Source organism: Monodon monoceros, unplaced genomic scaffold (genome assembly GCF_005190385.1).
Source record: "Monodon monoceros isolate NGI ecotype Baffin Bay Population unplaced genomic scaffold, NGI_Narwhal_1 Super_Scaffold_14, whole genome shotgun sequence".
Lineage (NCBI taxonomy): Eukaryota > Metazoa > Chordata > Mammalia > Artiodactyla > Monodontidae > Monodon > Monodon monoceros.
The window spans coordinates 25,999,022-26,018,731 of NW_021703770.1; the positions used below are offsets into that span (position 1 = coordinate 25,999,022).

The 19,710-nt window shown below is 40.4% G+C and overlaps 1 protein-coding gene across 1 annotated transcript; it reads left to right on the plus strand.

The window, feature by feature from the left end:
• Positions 1–7,231: 7,231 nt before the first annotated feature.
• Positions 7,232–8,149, plus strand: TMEM74 (transmembrane protein 74). The gene has a single exon (XM_029223088.1). The coding sequence runs from the start codon at positions 7,232–7,234 to the stop codon at positions 8,147–8,149; it is 918 nt and encodes a 305-aa protein (XP_029078921.1).
• The last annotated feature ends 11,561 nt before the right edge of the window (positions 8,150–19,710 follow it).

Below are 19,710 nucleotides of genomic sequence, written 5' to 3' on the forward strand. Positions count from 1 at the left end.
TGTCTCTGTTTTTTCTTTTTTTTTTTTCCCTACCCAGGTACGTGGGGAGTTTCTTGCCTTTTGGGAAGTCTGTGGTCTTCTGCCAGCGTTCAGTAGGTGTTCTGTATGAGTTGTTCCATGTGTAGATGTATTTCTGATGTATTTGTGGGGAGGAAGGTGATCTCCACATCTTACTCCTCCGCTATCTTGAAGGTCCTCTGTCTAGATTTTTAAATTATCCTCAGCAATGGGTGGGTCTAAATCACTTTGTCTGCTGTTACCAGAAACAAATGTTTCCTATAGTTATGTTTTCTTTGATCCATACAAATTTAAAATTTTTTTAATTTAAATTTTAAAGATTTTGAATTTTTAAATAAAAATTGGGATATCTGACTTTTATTGATGTATGAATTCACTCAAGACAAACATCTGGTAAAGCAGTTAGGGGACACTGACCCCTTACGAAAAGCACTTGCTCTCAATTTGGCTACAGTCTTCCCTCCTCCCTAGTGTCTGTATCTGTCCATTTTATTTATTTAAATAACTTGTTATCCTGGCCGCTATAGCATTTTTATTTAAAGAAGACTTTAAAACTTAATATGACTCTTTTGTTGTTCCTAGAATTTTGTTAGTAAATGAGATCTTCATTACTATAAAAGTTGGTCATTTTTATCCTTTTCTTCCACCATTTAGAAGTGTCAGCTTGGACATAAAGTAAATCATATTCCTTGTACTATTCCCATGAAGTCACTGAGCCTCTATCCAGCCAATGTCTTTCTTACCACCCTACAACCTAGCCTCTCCTATTAACTTTAAATCCACTAAGGATATTTATTTATAATCAGTCCTTTTTATTATTGCTGAAGAGAGAAAACTGGAAAGTATCCTCAGTCATCATTACAAGAGACTATTTGTTAAAAGTCCCTGCACTACCTTTCTAGTCACTCGGCGAGGCTTGTGAGATCTTAATTCCCTGACCAGGGATCGAAACTGGGCCCTAGGCATTGAAAGCGTGGAGTCCTAACCACTGGACCACCAGGGAATTCCAAAGTCCCTGCACTATCTTTGGTTCACATGGTAAATTTACTTCTCAGAGTCTATTTTTCCAGTTGGTGTAATCATGATTGTGCCTCTCATACCTCATGGAGTATAAGTAAACAGGAAAATATGAACCATATTAAAAATTATGTAAGATCAAAATCATTACTTAGACGTTAGTATCATTTTTTTATTGGTGTCAATCATTTTGTAAGCATACAGTGAAGAACCATCGTTGGCCATGTATTTTTGCTGTTTCATGCCCAAGTGTATCTTCAAGGTTATAGAAAGAATATATTGGTTCTCAAAGAGCTTAAATTTTATCTGGGAAGAGAGACAGCAGTATAAAGAAAGCAGTATAAAATATATATGAAATACTTCTATAGATGTAACATGATAGTATAAAAGGAAGTGTATTATGCCACTAGAATGCCAATTAGAAGAGCAATAAGAATTTGGGGGTTATGAACAAGAAAGGCTCTTGAAAAAGGTTCTTGGGCGAGATTTTGAGGGAATTTTAGACATGAACTTATAGGAGAGAGAGGTGAAATTATTCTAGCAAATGGTATTTTTCGCAAAGCTTTTCTTTCCAGAAGCTTATTAAGTTCACATTTATTCTTCTTCTGCAGAATTTTGAAGGAGATTTTGTACCATGTTGGCACAGAGTTGATTTTATTTTAATGCTCAAGAATATGTAGACAGTCAAGTGTACTATATTCAGTAATAGGAAATGAGAGAGAATAATGTGAATAGATAATCATCTCCAGTCCCAGTTCAGTCTTGGCATTTTCCTTCACTCTACTCAGTAGAAATATTTTACTTCTGTAGGAGATAATAAGACATTTAATATGTGGATACTGACCTTAATGAGCTTACAATTGCTATTAGAGGTTTAGGCACCTAAGTGAGAAGCTGAACGATATGCAGTAGTTACCTAGACATTCTAGAAATGTCACAAGGTAGTGGCTGATAAATATTAAAAAATACCAGTGCTGACAAGTCCTAGTACAGTTCATAGGAGGTAGAAGCTTTGGGAGCTGGCTTGGAGGAAAAGGGCTTCATGAAGGAGATGTAACTTAGAATCATTTCAGCAGGAAACCATAGAGGTCCTCTAACCCAACTAGATGAATCCCTTCTGCCACATCACTAATCAATGGTTCTTTTTTTTTTTAATCCTCTCCAGTAATAACAGAATTCACTTTCATGAGACATCCTGCTTCAAGTCCTTAAAGAGAATGTTCTTCCTTATGCTCAGCCTCAAATTAGCCTCCTTATTAAGTCTGATAGTGTTATCCAGAGCTTCCCAGCCCCTGTATCCATCATCCTCAGGTGCCCCAGTATACTACAGATGTGCTGGTTTATCTCTTCCCTTGGGCCCCCTAGCTGTCTTGCAAGGCGTGAAGTACCCATAGCACCAGGATGATGGCCATGAGAAACCTACTGTGTTTATCCCAGTGCAATACATATGATCACTTCTTATTTATGCTCTGCTGTGAAAATGATTGTGAAGCATTGCTCAGTATAGTGTAGTGGTGAAGATAGACACGAGTTGGAATCTTGCCTCTACCAGTTACTTATTACTTCTAATACCTTGGGAAAAAGACATTTTCAATACTCAATTTCTACATTGTAAAATGGGTATAATAATACTGGCTCCCTTATAGAGTTGGTCTAAGAATTAAAGATAACACATTAGTACAAATAAATACTATTATTGTCATTGGTTCTGCTTTTCCCTTTTTTAACCACAATATAGAATTCCTCTTCTATTCATAAACTTCAAATAATTTAAAGTTAGTTTTTGTTTCCTCTGAGTCTCCTCCTCTGGCTAAATATCCCAAGTTCCTTTAGCATCTCCTTGTCCAACGTGAGTTTAAGTTTCTTCAACATCTTAATTGCTCTCTTCTGGACACTGCATGGCGTCTTTGGGCTCCCTTTTAAATATATAGTACTAAGAACAGAATGCACCCCAGCAAATGTGGCTTGATGAGCTAATCCTTGAAGCGTGGAGGGAATAGGGGAATGAGGAAAGGATATTCTCACTGGAAAACAGTGTAATTAATGAGTGAAGGAGAAAAAGCCATAATAGATATGTCATGTTTAGCAACAGATGGGCTTAACTGGCTAAAAGAGAGTCATAGTGAGAAAAGATTTAAAGGTGGTATATTACGAAGTCCCTGGAACTATGAGACTATGAATTCTATCAATATAAAGGAAAACCAACAAAATCATCATTATAGGAGATTGATCTATTATTTGAAAGCAAGCAACCACAGAATTTATGTGAGCTACACACAAGCAGGAAGACGTTATATTATAACCCTTCTCTTGCTCCCCTTTGATAAAAACAATCAATAACCCTAGAATCACCCCAAAGGAGATGCTGAAAACTTGGAGACAATTCACAAACCGCACATTCTGTTTGGCTGTTGGCTGTCGCAGTGTTGGCTGTGGTTAGAAAGAGGTTGGTGACCCAAAGAAGTTACTTTGTCCTGTCCTAGGAATCACATCTCAGTAGCTTCAACCTCCAGATTTCCTTTATTCCTAACCCTTTCTTTTCTTGCCTTCTGGTCCTTTTTCCATTCTTTCAATTTGCATAATGCTTAGGACCTTTGGGGGTTCATGCCACCTCTACCGAGTACTAGCTGTATGACTTAGGGCAAATTACTCAGCTTCTTTGTTATTCAGTTTCCTCTTTTGTAAAACTCCATCTTTACAAAAGTGGATTTTTACAGGACTTTAAAAATTAACTGTGGGGCTTCCCTGGTGGCGCAGTGGTTGAGAGTCCGCCTGCCGATGCAGGGGACACGGGTTCATGCCCCGGTCCGGGAAGATCCCACATGCCGCGGAGCGGCTGGGCCCGTGAGCCATGGCCGCTGAGCCTGCGCGTCCGGAGCCTGTGCTCTGCAACGGGAGAGGCCACAACAGTGAGAGGCCCGCGTACCGCAAAAAAAAAAAAAAAAAAAAAAATTAACTGTGACCATTAAATGAGCTAATGTATCCAACGTGATTAGAAGAGAGCCTGGCAATAGTAAGTGCTATGTATGTTAATTATTGTTATTTTGGGTCATTATTATTCAAACACTCTGCTAGGCACAGGGGATGCAGAGGAGAACAGGACAATCCCTTACCCTCAATGTTCACATTTCTCCTGATTTTGTGACCAAGGCAATGACTTTGGAAGCAGATTCTTGGATACAATTTATTAGCAATCATTAATTGTCTTTGTAACCCTGGATGAGGCACTTAATTCCTCTGAGCCTCTTTCCTTATCTGTAAAATGAGGATTAATGAAATCTACGTGGAGGATTTGTTCTGACTTTTAAACAAAACGAAATATGCATATTGCCTGGCACATAGTTGTAACTAAATATACACTCCTTCCCTCATAATCCTGTGGCCACACCTGAGGCTAGGGGACCTAACCCTGAGTTTAAGAGCCAGCGATTTCTTCTAACGTCCCAGGCCGGAGCACGGAGGTATAGCGGGAACTCGTCTTCAGGAAGGGCAAAAGCGAGAACGTAGGACAGAATAGAGACAGGAGGGAGGCAGGGAGGCCGAACCGCACTACATCTCCCGGGATGCTCAGCAAGAGGGAGAGCCGAGCCCCGCCCCGGCCCGCCCAACCGGTACAGCAGGCGCTGCCCACCCCACGGAGCCCGGCGGCGCGCAGAGGCTACAAGTGCTGCGGCTTGTGAGCGGGGTACTTTCCCGAGGAGCCGCGCAGGGACAAGCGCGCGGTGCTCGAGCCTCGCTGGGTGGCCAAGGCAGGAGGTGAGTGGCGGAGAGAGGACGGGGAGGAGGCGCTGGGGCGAGGGAGAGACCCCGAGAGCCTGGCCGAGCGTCCCCAGTCCTTGCCCAAGGTGCCTGCCTTGCCTTAGGGTATTTGGCGAACGCAGCCCAACACTGGGTACCTCGGCGGACGCGGAGTTCACCCGGAATGGATTGACTGATTCCGCGAAGGACACCGCTGCCCGGAGCTCGCGGCGCGCCCTTCCCGCACAGCGCGCGCAGGACGGATCCCGAGGTCGCCTCCCCCAGACCAGCCTCGCCTGTGTCAGTTAGTTCCAATGCAAATATTAATGTCCTTAATTGCTGGCAGACGGACGAGGGAGAGTGCTGACCCCTCGTTTTGCGGTGCAGTTTTATTAACCGCACTCTTAAACCAGAGACGAGGGAGTAGACTGAAGGAAAGAGCCTTTAGCTGGTCCCCTGGGATTATCCATTCTCCCCTGAGAATGGAAGCCCCGGATAACGGAGCTGCAAAGGAAATCGACTGTGCGGCTTGTTCCGATGGAACAAGCAGTCTCCCTTTTAAGAGAAAAAGAAGCAGGAGAAGGGAATTAAGTGGAGATTTCTCTCCCTCTTTGTTATAAATTGGAAGTCCCATAAGGGACTCTGCCGATGTTTATCTAAAGTAATCCAATTTGATGGGTTATTTGTGCCAATGGTTAATCACAGCGCCTAATGTTTGAGGGAACTGCGAGATGATTTCTCATTTCAGTAATTGGTCAAACCCGTTATCATCGCTTCCTTCACTGAGGGATCCTGCAGTGGGGGTCTGTCCACCTACTAAAGGAAAGCTCTGGTTCAGTTGTGTTTTTCCTGCACCTGATTTTTTTGGTTTGCTTTTGTTTTGGGTTTGGTTTTTATCTGTTTTAGCCCCAGAGAAACGCCGATAATAGGAGAGAAGTGTGTGTGTGTGTGTGTGTGTGTGTGTTTTAAACTCTAATGTAGAACGGAAAACATGTAAATTTCCTCTCCCATATTTTAAGTGAGTTGCCAGGTGGACTTTAGGTTAGCCTACCTGCGTTTCTGTGTGGGTTTACCAGCTGCTGGGATGTGGATTTTGAAGCATAATAAGCCTCCAAGACATGAGTTAAATCAGTTATTACCCTGAACTTGGAAGCAAAATAAAAAGGGCCCTTGCTTGAAACCTCTGTACTTGGTGATAGTGGAAAGTACATTTTTATTCCTCAGAAAGATGGCAGAGGCAGAGAAAGATGGGCAAGTGGTTTTCTGCTCAACACAAACTTCTATCCCATAAATGGGCCTTGCTGTGGTGGGGCTGAGGGCATGAGACGGATACAGAGTTCCAGAGGTAACTTTGGAAATAGCTTTCCACCTATTTGCCTCAACAAAACTGTGACTCTGTGGGTTGATGATTTGTCTTTTATTGTCAGTTTACTTCTAGGTTGGATTTGTGAAAACTTCTAGACAGTTGATTTCCTGTACACATTTGTTAGCAAACCATGCCGAGGTAGAGGAACTCATACCCACTCAGACCCAGTGAGTGGGAGTAGCAGACCTATACCTGGAGCAGGCAGCTGTGTGTGTGTGTGTGTGTGTGTGTGTGTGTGTGTGTAGGAGAGGGCTAGCCCATTGTGTTTTGCAGAGATCACACAATGAGGTGTGTTGTCCACATACTTTTGGGTCCAGAACATGCTACCACCATCTGGCAGTAAGCTGAGAATGGAAGCACTGTGAACAAGGCTGTGTGACTAGGGTCTCTGGATATACAAAGTGTAAGGTTAGGAGGGGTGGCTGATCAAGCTAGCCATCTTTCACCCATTTCAGAGCTACCCAGTCAAAATGCTGAGCCCCAGCTCCAACAGAGCCCAACTGATAGTGACATACTGATTGGTTCACCCATGGTGACGCTCTAACACTAATCTGTCTTAGAATCTGTTCTGAACTACAGAGAGTCTAAACACTTATAATTTAACTGAATTGTTGAGAAGTCTGTGCTTCCCTAGATTCTTCAGAAAATCAGCAGCTCTGCTAAAAAAGGTCCCTGCTTTTCTCATTTGTATCTCTATGCAGGAAACCTGCCTTCTCGTTTGAGGGATCCTGTCACCGAAATGTGTGAGTCCTTGGATAAATTTGGCTTGGTGACGGCAATGCTTTCTTCAGAGACACTACCACTTCCTCCATGTTCCTTTTCTACCCTGGCCTAAATTTCTCAGTGTTAATCCCTGTGATAAGTCAGAGGATTTGCCCTTCTCACACTTTCCCACCACTAGGTAGCCTCTCCTTTCTCTTACCTCTTTTAGGAGGAATTGGGGCTGAAGTGTCAAGACCTGTGGCTACAAAGGAGATGAGGGCCTCAGGAGCAATACTGCTGGTGGTACGGCCTTAGCTCCTGTTGGGTTCTTATCTGTGTTGCTACTGGCAGACTTTCTGGAAGCTGCTGGGGGATGTCTGACTAGCTCCAATGGAGCTCCACTATCTTGCTAAGAAGAGCAGCCAGGCAGCCCTGTGTGATGCTGTGGACTGGAGTTCAGGAGGGCTTCCCAGGGACCAGGCAGATGCAGCAGCCACTAAAGCTGCTCTCTGCTGCCAGAGACATTGTACGTGGACACCAAGAGCACCAGAGAGGGAAGGGTCTAAACTTAGCCCTTCTCCAGCATCCCCTCCCCCCTCACTGCAAGACACTGCTATTCAGCTAGACTTCTTGCCACCAGGGCTTCTCAACTCAGGGAACAACCAAATAACAGCAGAACAGAAAGTCTGTGACTGCTGTAGCCAGGAATTAGAAACCTCTTTTACCTATGTGGATGAGAATATCAACCTGGAGCAAAGGAACCGGCGTTCCCCTTCAGCAAAAGGGAGTAAGCACCTGGGAGACCTTGGCTGGGGAAATCCAAATGAGTGGTCCCCCGAGGCTCCCATATCGCTGATATCCGAAGATGAAGATGATGCAAGCTCGGAAGCCACCTCTTCAGGGAAGTCAGTAGACTATGGTTTCATAAGCGCCATCTTGTTCTTGGTCACTGGCATCTTGCTGGTGATCATCTCTTACGTTGTCCCACGGGATGTGACTGTGGATCCCAACACTGTGCCGGCCCGGGAGATGGAACGTCTGGAGAAGGAGAGCGCGAGGCTGGGGGCTCACCTAGACCGCTGTGTGATTGCCGGCCTCTGCCTTCTCACGCTTGGGGGGGTCGTTCTTTCCTGTTTGCTAATGATGTCCATGTGGAAGGGGGAGCTATATCGGCGTGACAGGTTTGCCTCTTCCAAAGAGTCTGCGAAACTCTACGGTTCATTCAACTTCAGGATGAAAACCAGCACTAATGCAAACACCCTGGAGCTGTCCTTGGTAGAGGAAGATGCTCTCGCTGTACAGAGTTAATTCTGGTTGTGAACTTCTTGAGAGTCTGCCTTGGCATTTTATATGAACAGAACAAAGCAAAGCAAAACAAAACACAACCCATTTCTTAAAATTAACAGTGCAGTTTATTTGCCTGGCGAGGAAAGTCTATTTCCCAAACGAACAGCCAGTGAGTGTTTTTGTTCTCTATGTACTTTTATTTAGAAGAAAAGCCATGTAAGATGCATGAAGAAACCACAACCAGCTTCACCAGTCCTCAAGAGCTGAGAGTAATTAATCTGTAGTGGCCATCAGCTTCTACTTCTATAGCAAAATACTTCTAACAATCCAGTGTGCAAACGTTTTTTTTTTTACATGATATGGGATATTATTCTTTGGACACTAGGAGGTGTAGGATCAATTAGCAACCTATTTTGTGAAAAAGAATGTAAGCGCTAATCACATAATAAGGCTTACATTTAATTCTCAAAGGTGCTTATCCATTTTCTTGCTAAATTTATTCTTCCTGTAATTTGGCTAAACACTAAAATATGGGGTTTTGACTTTGAATATTTCGAAGCTTGAAGATACTGATTATTAAAAAATGCAAAAACACATATGTTATATTCAAAACTATTCCAGTACACAGAAGTGGTAACTAAGTCATTAGAATAAACTTTCTAGTAAAATAAAATTATATAAATCAAACAATCTGAATTTAACCCAGAATGGTAGTGTCAGATATTAGGCAGTGTCACATGCCCATTTTCTAGATGAAGTAAAATTAATTGCTGGTATAAATTTCATTTTCTGTTTGTGATTTAGCTATCATACTGGTTATGCACGCTCTTGAAGTCTTTCCTGGTTCTCACACCAGAGAGGCAAGAATAAGATGTTTTTATCCTATTTCCAGATATCTAAGCATCTAGGCAGGTTGACTCATGATTGGCTCAGGCACACTCCCAGGTGACATTTTGTTGTTTGGAGAAAACCTCCAATACAAGTGCAGCTAGACTCTTGGGGACTGTGCCTAGAAACTGGTGTCACTTACTCAGGCCAAGCAACAAGTCATTGTGCCAGGATGGCAGCAGTCCTTAAGCTCACAGCCAAAAATATTAAAATGAGAAGAGAGACAGACTAAACACACTGATTCAGTGGGAACTGCACTCCTCACCAGAATCCACCTGCCTCTAACAATGGTCTAGGCATCATTCTGAGCACCTAATATCCAGGCCCTGAGTACCTGTGAGATCTTGCCTCATGAATTCAAACTTGCTTGATTAGAAGTACCATGAGCAAAACAGTAAATATTTTTTAAAACACACACCTAGCATCCATGCTAACTCAGTGTCTTGGTATGGTTATGGTTCAAGAAGGGGATGGGGAATGCAGCCTCAAAAATATCTTGCATTTTAGAATTCTTCTCTGAGGTGTTTCCAACTTCCCACTTCAGGAGTTGTTTTAGTTTCCATTACTGTGTTACCAGGATCAGTGGGGCCATTCTTAAAGAGGACTGGAGCTGGGAATTGGGGTGGGAGGGCAGGGAAGGGGAGGTGAGAAAGTGATTTCTTTGTAGATTCTAAAGCCTAATTCTAATGTCTGAAGTTTTTGTTGTTATTGAAGACTGTGGAATATGTGGGTGACTTTGGCTGGCAGAGTGTGTGAGTCAGGATATTTATGTGAATGAGCTCTTGTGGGTGTCAGATTGATTTGATGAGTTAGGTACGCTATGTGTTAGTAAGGGTTAAAGCGAAATGCAAAAAGAGAAGATCAGAGGATAATAAAAATAGTGAGGACAGATGTGTGAAAGAATTATTAGGTTAAAATGGTAAATTATATGGACATCAGAGGAAGCTGGATGTAGCTGGATTACCTTATCCTATGTAACAGACTATTATTGATTTGGAAATAGTTGGTATAATATAGACATGATTTCTGTTTTCTACTGCTTTTTGAAGAAACTTCTGTTTTACCGTGACTCTCGTGTGTTGAGGCCAGCTTAACAGCAGTATAAATTTCATATTCTGAAGGTTTATATATAAATTTTCAGATTCTAGCCTGCTTGAGGATCTACTTTGCGTGACGTTGAGGCAATAAGGGAATGATCTCCTTGGCTTCGTGAGTAGGTCTGAGCTGTGTGTTTTTTTAAAATATACTTTTAAAAAATACATGTTTATTCAGAGATGCTAAATGGCATCAGCTGAGTTTTGTTTTTATTTATTGATGAAACAGGATTAATTAGTCAAATTGCAGACAATTAATGAGCAGCCTGATTTTCAGCTTCTGAAGTAAAGACAAATTTGAGAATCAGGTGTTAGGACGTTTTTTCAGTTCTGTAAAACTGATGATAAAGGAGAAAAAGTCAAAGCTCTTCATTTGGAAGCATTTAATGAATGTTGTAGTGCTACCAAACTACATATAGTTCTGATGTGATCTAAAGGATATATATTCCTACATATATATTCATATAAATATATGTATATATCCCAATTAGGAAAAAACATTCAGGGAAAAAACGACTTGGGATATTTTTCTTCCTTAAACTTTTAAAATTGAAATATAGTAAGTATATGCTTACTTATGTCAACATTATTTAAATCTGCTCATATATAGGGCAGATATGTAGGGCATATCTCTTTTAACTTCTTTTATGTGGGCAGACCATTACTCCAAAAGGAACCAATTCAGAACATCATCTGGGTGTCTCCTCTAGTGCTGTGTTGACATGATTTAGACAACTGCCTTAATCAGTTATGATTTCCCCAGATATTCAGCTGTGTAGCTCTAGTTCATCCTGTCAGTGCCTAAATTCAAGAAAAAGATTAACTGAATTTAAAGTGATGGTAACACAGGTAACAAAAAACCCTGAACTTTAGACACTGTTTTTTCCAATCTGATAAAGAGGGTTTGGGGCTCTAAATATATTTATTTAGAAGTACTTTGGCAACATCAGGTGATACTGTTATAGTCACTGAACAGACCATAGCTATGGTGCTGGTCTTGGAGCCTTCCTGGAGATTTGTGACTTTACGCCTATCTCTTTAACAAGGTGCTGGTTGTTATCTATGAGAGCTTTTATTGCTAGACCTGGAGAAGCAGAACTCTTTTTGCAGAGGTCCATAGTTTAGGTCTTTAACTTTTTACCAGGTTTTAGAAAACTAAACTTAGAGTCACCTTCCTAACCTTAAAAGAAGACAGCTCATTGTTCAGCGTTGAGACCCAAAGCTGCCTTTCTCTATTACTACTGGGATCTACAGGCTGCTAACGAACAGTTTAATTGTCTTAATGACTTTAATAAAAACTGTTCCTTTTTAGTTCACCTTAAACTGTTTGTGGCAGAGCGGCCGTGATTTCTTTGCAATGTTGTGTGTCCTTTTTAGCCATCTGGAACTCCTAAAGCAGACCATCTCATATGATGTACTGGCTCCCTCATAAGAAGAATGTCTTTCCTCCAGGCTCCCCATTTCATAGCTGGTTTGTAGTTTAGAGGATTACAGGACTGCTTGGAACCATGAAATTCTTCGTGGCTGTGGGTGTTTTTACCCACAAAATTGCCATGCCCCTTGATGCTATACTACCTAGCTACTTGCCTTGCTATCAGTCTCACATGCTTTACTGTCTGCTTAAAATATGAGTCCATCCCTCTCATACTTAATTGTTTTAGGGACCCAACTGGACCAATACTGGCACATGTCCTTCGAGGTGCAAATTTAGACAAAGAGACTGCCCTAGCAAATTCCTTTGTGCCTTCCCTTTGCTGCTGGGCATAAGGATAAATGAGTGAGTGAGAATTATGTCAGTTGAATATCAGGAATTAAAGGTGTGAATCCAAGTGGCTCTACTTTTTGTTACTTCTTTGTGAGAGGCAAAAATTCTGGGCAAGAAGATTTGAACATTTTAGCCTTCATCTTTCACACGTGCAATGACAGGCACATGCAAAACCTGTATTATTCATATAAAGTTAAACAAAAAATGTTCTATATATATATTAGGAGAAGGTTTTCCAATCTGAAGGTCAGATTCCATTGCAGCAATAACTGCTACCACAAAAATGTGGTCTGACGAAAGAGATTCACAACCTTCACCAATGGTTCACCTGTTCAGCAAGATTTAATACCACCAACTATATTCCACTGTGACAAAGGAATAAGACAGATCCTTATAGTTCTCTGTAATGGGGTTTACCCTTTCGCAGAATTGGGCATAAAGAATGACTACAATAAAAAGAATTATGATGAAATCTCACTGGCTTTTCTCAGTATAAAATGGTTTGTAAAGAGAATTGACATATCGGCTTTCAGCTGATTTTCAGCCATATCATTTTATGGTTCATAGTGTTCTATAATATTCTTTCCTTCCAACTTTCGTATGGGCATAAGCCTTGGGAAGTAATTGGCCTGACTTGTGCACTAGCACTGTAAAAAGTAAGATGTTATTTTAAACATAAAAAACTGATTTCATAAATCCATGGGTTACTTTTAAGAGTGCGCCTGTCTATCATTTCTGTTTGCTAGTGTGCAAGTTTATGTACACTCAAGTCCATGTATCTACTAGGAGAATATTTTATAATTATAGAACTGTAATATTTAAAGCTATCATTAGAATAATTTTCTTATAGGAAACTTGGCATGCCTTAATGTTGACTTTAAGGACAAGAGAAGTCTTTCACAGGTCATGAATGAAGAATTTGCCGTCAACCTCAGAATGAGATGCCATAATTACATGGATTGTTTGGTTATTCAGCTTCCTGCAGATGTTTAATTTACATTTTTAACCTCCCAATTTTAGGCTCAGAAAAGTGTGGCATATTTAGAAATCATTTTACCATGATTATTATTTTATTTCAGGGAAATATGAGTAGCAGACAGTGTTTTCCTCTGCTTTATTAATTCTCCTGTGTTTCAGGAAGAGCCAGCCTTGTTTTCCCACTACCATCTTCATGCTTCCTAGCCAGGCTCCAAACAAATGTCATACAAGAAAGCAAAGATAGGTTATTCTATATAGTGTATTGAGAGTTTTAGTTTTATGGTTCTCATCGTGCTTTAAATTTTACTGTTCTTGCCAAACAAGAAAAATAATTTGATGTTATTTGTTTTTGATATTCTAAAATGGCAGTTATTACAGTTCTTGGCTTTTTATTAGGGCATTTGATGCCATATATGTTAATAGCAAGTGTGTCATATCATTTTAAAATAAAACTATTTATTAAGATGTTTTGTTGTGTTTGTTAACTTTCATTTAAATCTGAATCTTTAATGCTGATTTGATCTTTTAAAATTATATTTCAAATTATCTATCGAAAAAAATTAGAAGTAATATTTACCCCTGATTCAAGCATAACATTCTTCTTGCTACCATATCATTGGACAATGTAAACTATGCCTTTTTTTTTTTTTTACTTTATATAAAATAATGAAAGCTATTTGGGTTTCTCTAAATTCTTCAAAAAACACAGGAATAGATATTTTAAAAACACCTAAAAAATCTAGAAAGCTTTTAGGTGAGAAACAAATAACTGGATTAGCTTGTGCCCCTGTTCTTAATCATTTTTAAATCTAATTTTGATCTCTATTTTCATTTGGGAGATGGATAAGAATTTGTATAATTAAGTGGAACTTTATCCTTATTTTGTATAACTGCTGTCAAGGTTGAGAATCCTAAAGCGACAATTTGAAGTGAAGCCCCATATATTGCTCCACTCATTTAAAACAAAAATTGGATCAAGATTCTTATCTATTATAAAGAAAGAAAATCTAGACTTTTTTCATAAGTATTTTTTGCTAGAAGACCTTTTTTAAGTTAACTACCTCTGGTCATTCAGGATGAGCTACACGATGCTGCTACAACTCCATAGTCTCTTGCTACCTGACCCTGACAGGTCAGCAGGGAGACTCTCAGGGACCCAATATGATGCAACTACCTTTTCAAATGTTACTGGTTGTCCAGCTAGAGGGAAAAAGAATCTGAAAGGTCTCAACAGGCATTGTTCCGCCTCACAACTTGTTAGCCAGGACTAGTTACATAGTCCGACTCATGCCAGGAAATACATTTCTAACATGTGCCCTGAAATGGCACACATCTGAGCCATGGTTTTTTCATCTGTAAAACAGGAATAATACTGTTTACTTTGCAGGACTCTGATGAAACTTAAGATAAGTGAGACAAAGGCTGAGAGAGAAATCCTGTTTGGTGTTCTATCATTAGATCCACATTATCTTTAGCGGGCTGCTTTGTAACAGCAGAACCTGGGTCTTTGGAAGTACTTGGGAACCATGATGATGTTGATTAAGTACTGCTGACAAATTACTGTATTGGGTCATCACCAGGATCCAAAATAATCTCTTCCTCTTCTTTTCCTTTCTTCCTTCTTCTTCTCTTTTCTTCTTCTTATCCTCCTCTTCCTTTTCTCTCCTCTCTCGTCCTTCACCAGCATCATCAACTATGTGGAAACCATTAATTTGCAGGTCTTTTATTTCTACCGTCGTAGATATGTCCAAGAAAGAAAATTATATTTCCCTTCATGAGACAGAAAATAATCTGGAAGACTGTCTTTTGCTTAATTGTGAAGCCAACTGTGCGCTAATATCTTGTACCACAGTCTTCCATACCTTGAACAGCCATTGTTCCAATCATCAGCATGCTACATGGCAGAAAACTCAGTTATCTTTTTGAATAGAACAGTTTTGCCATAGAAAAGTCCAACAAAATCCTTTTATTTGGTTGAAAAAATATATATTTTTACATTCATAGTGTTAAAACTTAAATGATTCTATTCCGTGAGCACTCTGGCAAAAGGCTGTTCTTCACTGCTATTTATCTAGACCTGAGTGTTTGTGTGCTTATATTAAATCTACCTTTGAATTCTATTTGAATTGCCCACATTCTGCCAAATTAGGAAAATTAACTATTCTGGAATACAGATGACATTTAGAACAATTGCCAAAAATTAAACTCATTTTCCCTTGATGCTTAAATGGCATAGGCAGCAATGCCCCTGCTGCTGAGTGGATCCATAGCAGAGAAACCAGGGTCACCAGAGAAGGAAGAGGGCAAAGGCAGGACCTGGTTGCAAACAGAATAAAAGGCGTTGCTAGATTTTAAACCGTAATAGATGAGGCTGAGAGAGACTTCGAGAGAAAACGTTTCTTTATTGACATAACCTTATATCAAAGATCATATTAAGGGCATAGCTGTTTTGGATAATCTCAAAAGAGCCATCATTAAGCTGAGAAAGAGAAGCCGGGGTCAAGAAGCTAGGAAACTATTCGGGCTGGAGGGAGGAAAATTTTGAGTATGGTTAATGGCACATGAAACTAATGGAAGCAAGTAGCAGAGAAGTCTAAGTTGCTGAAGGAATTTTATTGCCAAAGAAGCCCTTAAATATTTGAGCCTTAAAAAACAACACTTGGGCCCCAATACCCGTACTAGCAGGAAGCAGTCCTGAACGTTTGTACAGGACCTAAGGAGGGCATACTCCTGAATATCCATTTTAGATGTGGCCAGAAAAGGCAAGGAAGAAACAAACTCCTGGAAGCTTGAACAGGAGCTTTGGGGAATAGCAGACAAGTGAATTTCTTCCAGAAATCAGAACAAAGCCTAATCAAGGAATTTACCCACCCCCTAGGACAAAAGAACTGTATAATACCTGACAGAGTTTCAGCATTTCTATGGATCAATGATATGATTATCATGTCCCTGTTACTACCATCATTTTATATTGTATTTGAGGGATAACTTGTCTTCCTAGTTTCCAGTTTTTTAGATCCCAAGAAGAGACATCCAGGTCTTATGCAGAAGACTGTGCACATCCTGGAGGTGTTAGACCTGGAGCTGGAGGCAATATCTAGATAGACCTTTTAGTCATCCCCCTTGGGAGTTGAGTATGCTCTGTGTGTAAGGAGAAGGGATAGACCATGGCAGGTTGACCAAAGATCATACCCCATTTCCTTTGTGTAGAGTTGTTGCTAGAGAGCAGTGGCCCGATGGGGTACTACATTTCCCAGCTTGTTTTTCATTTAGGTGAGGCCAAATGACTAATTTGCACCAATGGAATGTGAGCAAAGTGATGTGTATCACTTCCTGGATGAAGTAGTTAAGAAAGCTGCATACTTTTGTTCATTTCCCTCCCCAATCTGGTGGCTGAATTAAGGAGGTGGTTAATTTTATGTGTCAACTTGACTGGACTAAATGATGCCCAGATAGTTGGTAAAACATTATTTCTGGATGTGCCTGTAGGATGTTTCTAGAAGAGACTAACTTTTGAATGGGAAGTCTGAGTAAAGAAGATTGCCCTCACCAATGTGGGTGGGCATCATCCAATCTGTTGAGGACCTGGATAAAACAAAATGGTAGAGGAGGGGTGAATTTGTTCTCTACTTATGCTGGGACATCCATTTTCTCCTGCCCTCCAACATTGGTGCCCCTGGTTCTTGGGCCTTCAGACTCAGACTGGGACTTACATCATTGGATCCCCTGGTTCTTGGGCCTTTGGGTGTGGACTGGAACGACACTATCAGCTTTTCTGGGCCTCCAGTTTAAGTCAGCACACTGTGGGACTTCTCAGCTTCTGTAAGTGCGCGAGCTAATCCCTCGTGATAAGTCTCTTTCTAAATATCTATGTCTATACTAATTTATCTATCATCTATTGGTTCTGTTTCTCTGGAAAACACTGACTAATACACTGCCCAAGAAGAACTTTGAAGCCACAATGAAGATGACAAATCCTCCATTAGCAAGGTTTGGGATGAGTGTGGGCGGTGCGGGGTGCTGTCTGCTCCACAGTTATCAGGAAACTATGTTAATAGGGGCTCTGTCATCTTCAGCATATGACTTCCGAGATCACCCAGGTTGTCAAGATTTCGCCAGCAGACAGAAAAAGAGACAGCATGGAGGCTTTCATTTCAGTTGGTTAGCACTCAACCTTATTGCCACATCTAACTGCATTTCCCACCAGTTAGATGTGAAATGTCATCCAGCAGTAATATCCAGGAAAAAGAAGAAATGGCTTTGATGGACAGCTAGCTAGTCTCTGCCCAACTGTGTGACCTGGTTGTAGTCAATTTCCTGACTGATATTTTCCAATTATTTTCTTCAATTTTGCTTAACAAAATTTTCCTCTAATTAACTATGAGTATTTGACTTGTTTTTTTCTCAAGTGAATTAGGTTAAGTATCTCATTGTATATCATGTTTAATTATCCCCAAACTTAATGACTTAAAAGTAAACTTTTATTATTTGGGAGGAGGTTAGCTGTTTGGGTTTGGCTTGGGTCTCTCATAAGGTTGCAGTCAAGATATTGGCTGGGGCTGCAGCATTTTAAGGCTTGACTGGGACTGGAGGAGTCAATTCCAAGATGGCTCATTCACAATGCTGGCAAGTTTGTGCTGGCTGTTGGTGGGAGACCTTGAGTTCTTAACACATGGACCTCTCCATAGGGCCTCTTGAGGTTCCTTAAAACATGACTGCTGGGTTCCCCTAAAGAGTGTGATACTAAATAGAAGGAGGATGCTGCAAAGTTTCCTATGGCCAACTTTTAGAAGTCAAACACTGTCCCTTCCATCACATTCTATATAGTCACTAAATCCAGCCCACATTCAATGAAGGGGGAACTAGGCTCCATCTTATGAAGGGAGGAGTGTCAAAAAAAAAGTGTGCCTATATTTTAAAACCTTCACACTTAGAGTTTTGATTTTTCTAAATCCTTTCATCCTCTTTAGTGTTGCTAATATTAATACTTCTTTACCTACTAGGTACTTTAATTAACTCCTTTACTTAATTACTTTTTTAATTAACATTCCCATTTTTAGGAATGTTAATTACATCTTTTATTTAGGATGTATTAATGGGAGCACTGAATTTGATCTTTAAAAAGTCAACTGACTTTTTTTCTTGCAGAGAAAAATTAGGCTCTCAAGCCCAAATGGAGAGAGACATAGGTCAGTGGATGTGGGCTATAATTAACAGTAAACTGACCTTGAGAGAAGAGCCAAGCATTCCACTTCAAAATATAAGATGTGCATCATGATTTGGGGAAAAACCTCCAGTTCCAGTTTCTTTTTCTCCTTTGCAGTAACAAATCTGTCCAGTTCTCTCAATCAAAACACCAGTGGTTATCTATTATGGTGGAAAATCATTATTACATCATAAAAACAAGTGATTTACTAAATTGATGCTTAAAGAGGTTAATGCTGAAAACTAACACTATTGAGCGCTTATACGGTGCCAGGCCCCTGTTTGCGTATCTAATCCCCACGACAATGCTATGAGGTAGGTACTCTGATTACACTGATGTTATCCATAAGCAAAGTCAGATTTACCGTTACCAAGAAATTATTAGTTTGCCCCAATGATTAGCTTTGACACAAAGTTCATAAGTGGCAGGGTTGGGGTTCAAACCGAGAGTTTGGTTAATAAACTTGCTTAAGGTTAAAGCTAGTAAATGGTGGAGCTGAGACTTCCCACCCAAGTCTGACACAAAAATCCATGCTCTTTGTATCTATACTAAGCTGCCATTTACTTCTGTAGTTCTTTTCACCTGAACCGCCTGTCCTTCCCTCTGCCAAGGCCAACCTCATTGATGATTACTCACATCATCATTGATCTCTCCTTTCTTTAAATGACCATAGCACTTAGTATCTATATCTGTATTCCACAATTCACCCAGTGTAGGCTGCCTTGTATCGATCACTAATTGTTTCATGGCTTAGATGTTTCTCTCCGGTTAGACTTTAAACTCTGGGAGGGCAAGCACCTCTCTTACCTCCTAGTACCTAGATTAATACTTACTCATACTTACTTACTTGATGATTATTCATGACTTGCATAAATAGGAACATGATAAATTCTCCTGATTTATAAATTCTTGCCAAAACAAGTAGTCTGGCCCCAATACTAAAGTAGCCTCTTATCTTGGAAACCAGGGTAAGAAAAGAACCCAAGGAAGGAAAAAAACCCTAGAGGAGAGCCACAAAGTGGATTAAAGTTAGAAAGCATGACACAAAGGAAAATGTAAAAGAACAATAACTTCCAATTATAGAGCCAAAGACTAAGGCATAACTTAATAAAAATTCACTAATTTTGATATTCAGAAACATTCACTTCCACCAGGAATCAAAACATTCAAATTAGCATCTTAAACATGATTTTTATCATTAAATTGGGAAGTTTTTCCTTTTTTAAAAGTAATACTTAGGGCTTCCCTGGTGGCGCAGTGGTTGAGAATCTGCCTGTTAATGCAGGGGACACGGGTTCGAGCCCTGGTCTGGGAGGATCCCACGTGCCACGGAGCAACTAGGCCCGTGAGCCACAACTACTGAGCCTGCGCGTCTGGAGCCTGTGCTCCGCAACAAGAGAGGCCGCGATAGTGAGAGGCCCGCGCACCGCGATGAAGAGTGACCCCCGCTTGCCACAACTAGAGAAAGCCCTCGCACAGAAACGAAGACCCAACACAGCAAAAATAAATAAATTAATTAATAAATTCCTACCCCCAATATCTTCTTAAAAAAAAAAGTAATATTTAATGTTGCCATGAGAGATGCTGTCTCATACACTGCTTCATAGGAGCATCAATTAATACATTTCTTTCTGGAACACAAATTAACAGT

What these genes read in the sequence shown, in the direction of transcription:
- TMEM74 (XM_029223088.1), top strand. Translation starts at nt 7,232, where the DNA reads ATGGAGCTCCACTATCTTGCTAAGAAGAGCAGCCAGGCAGCCCTGTGT.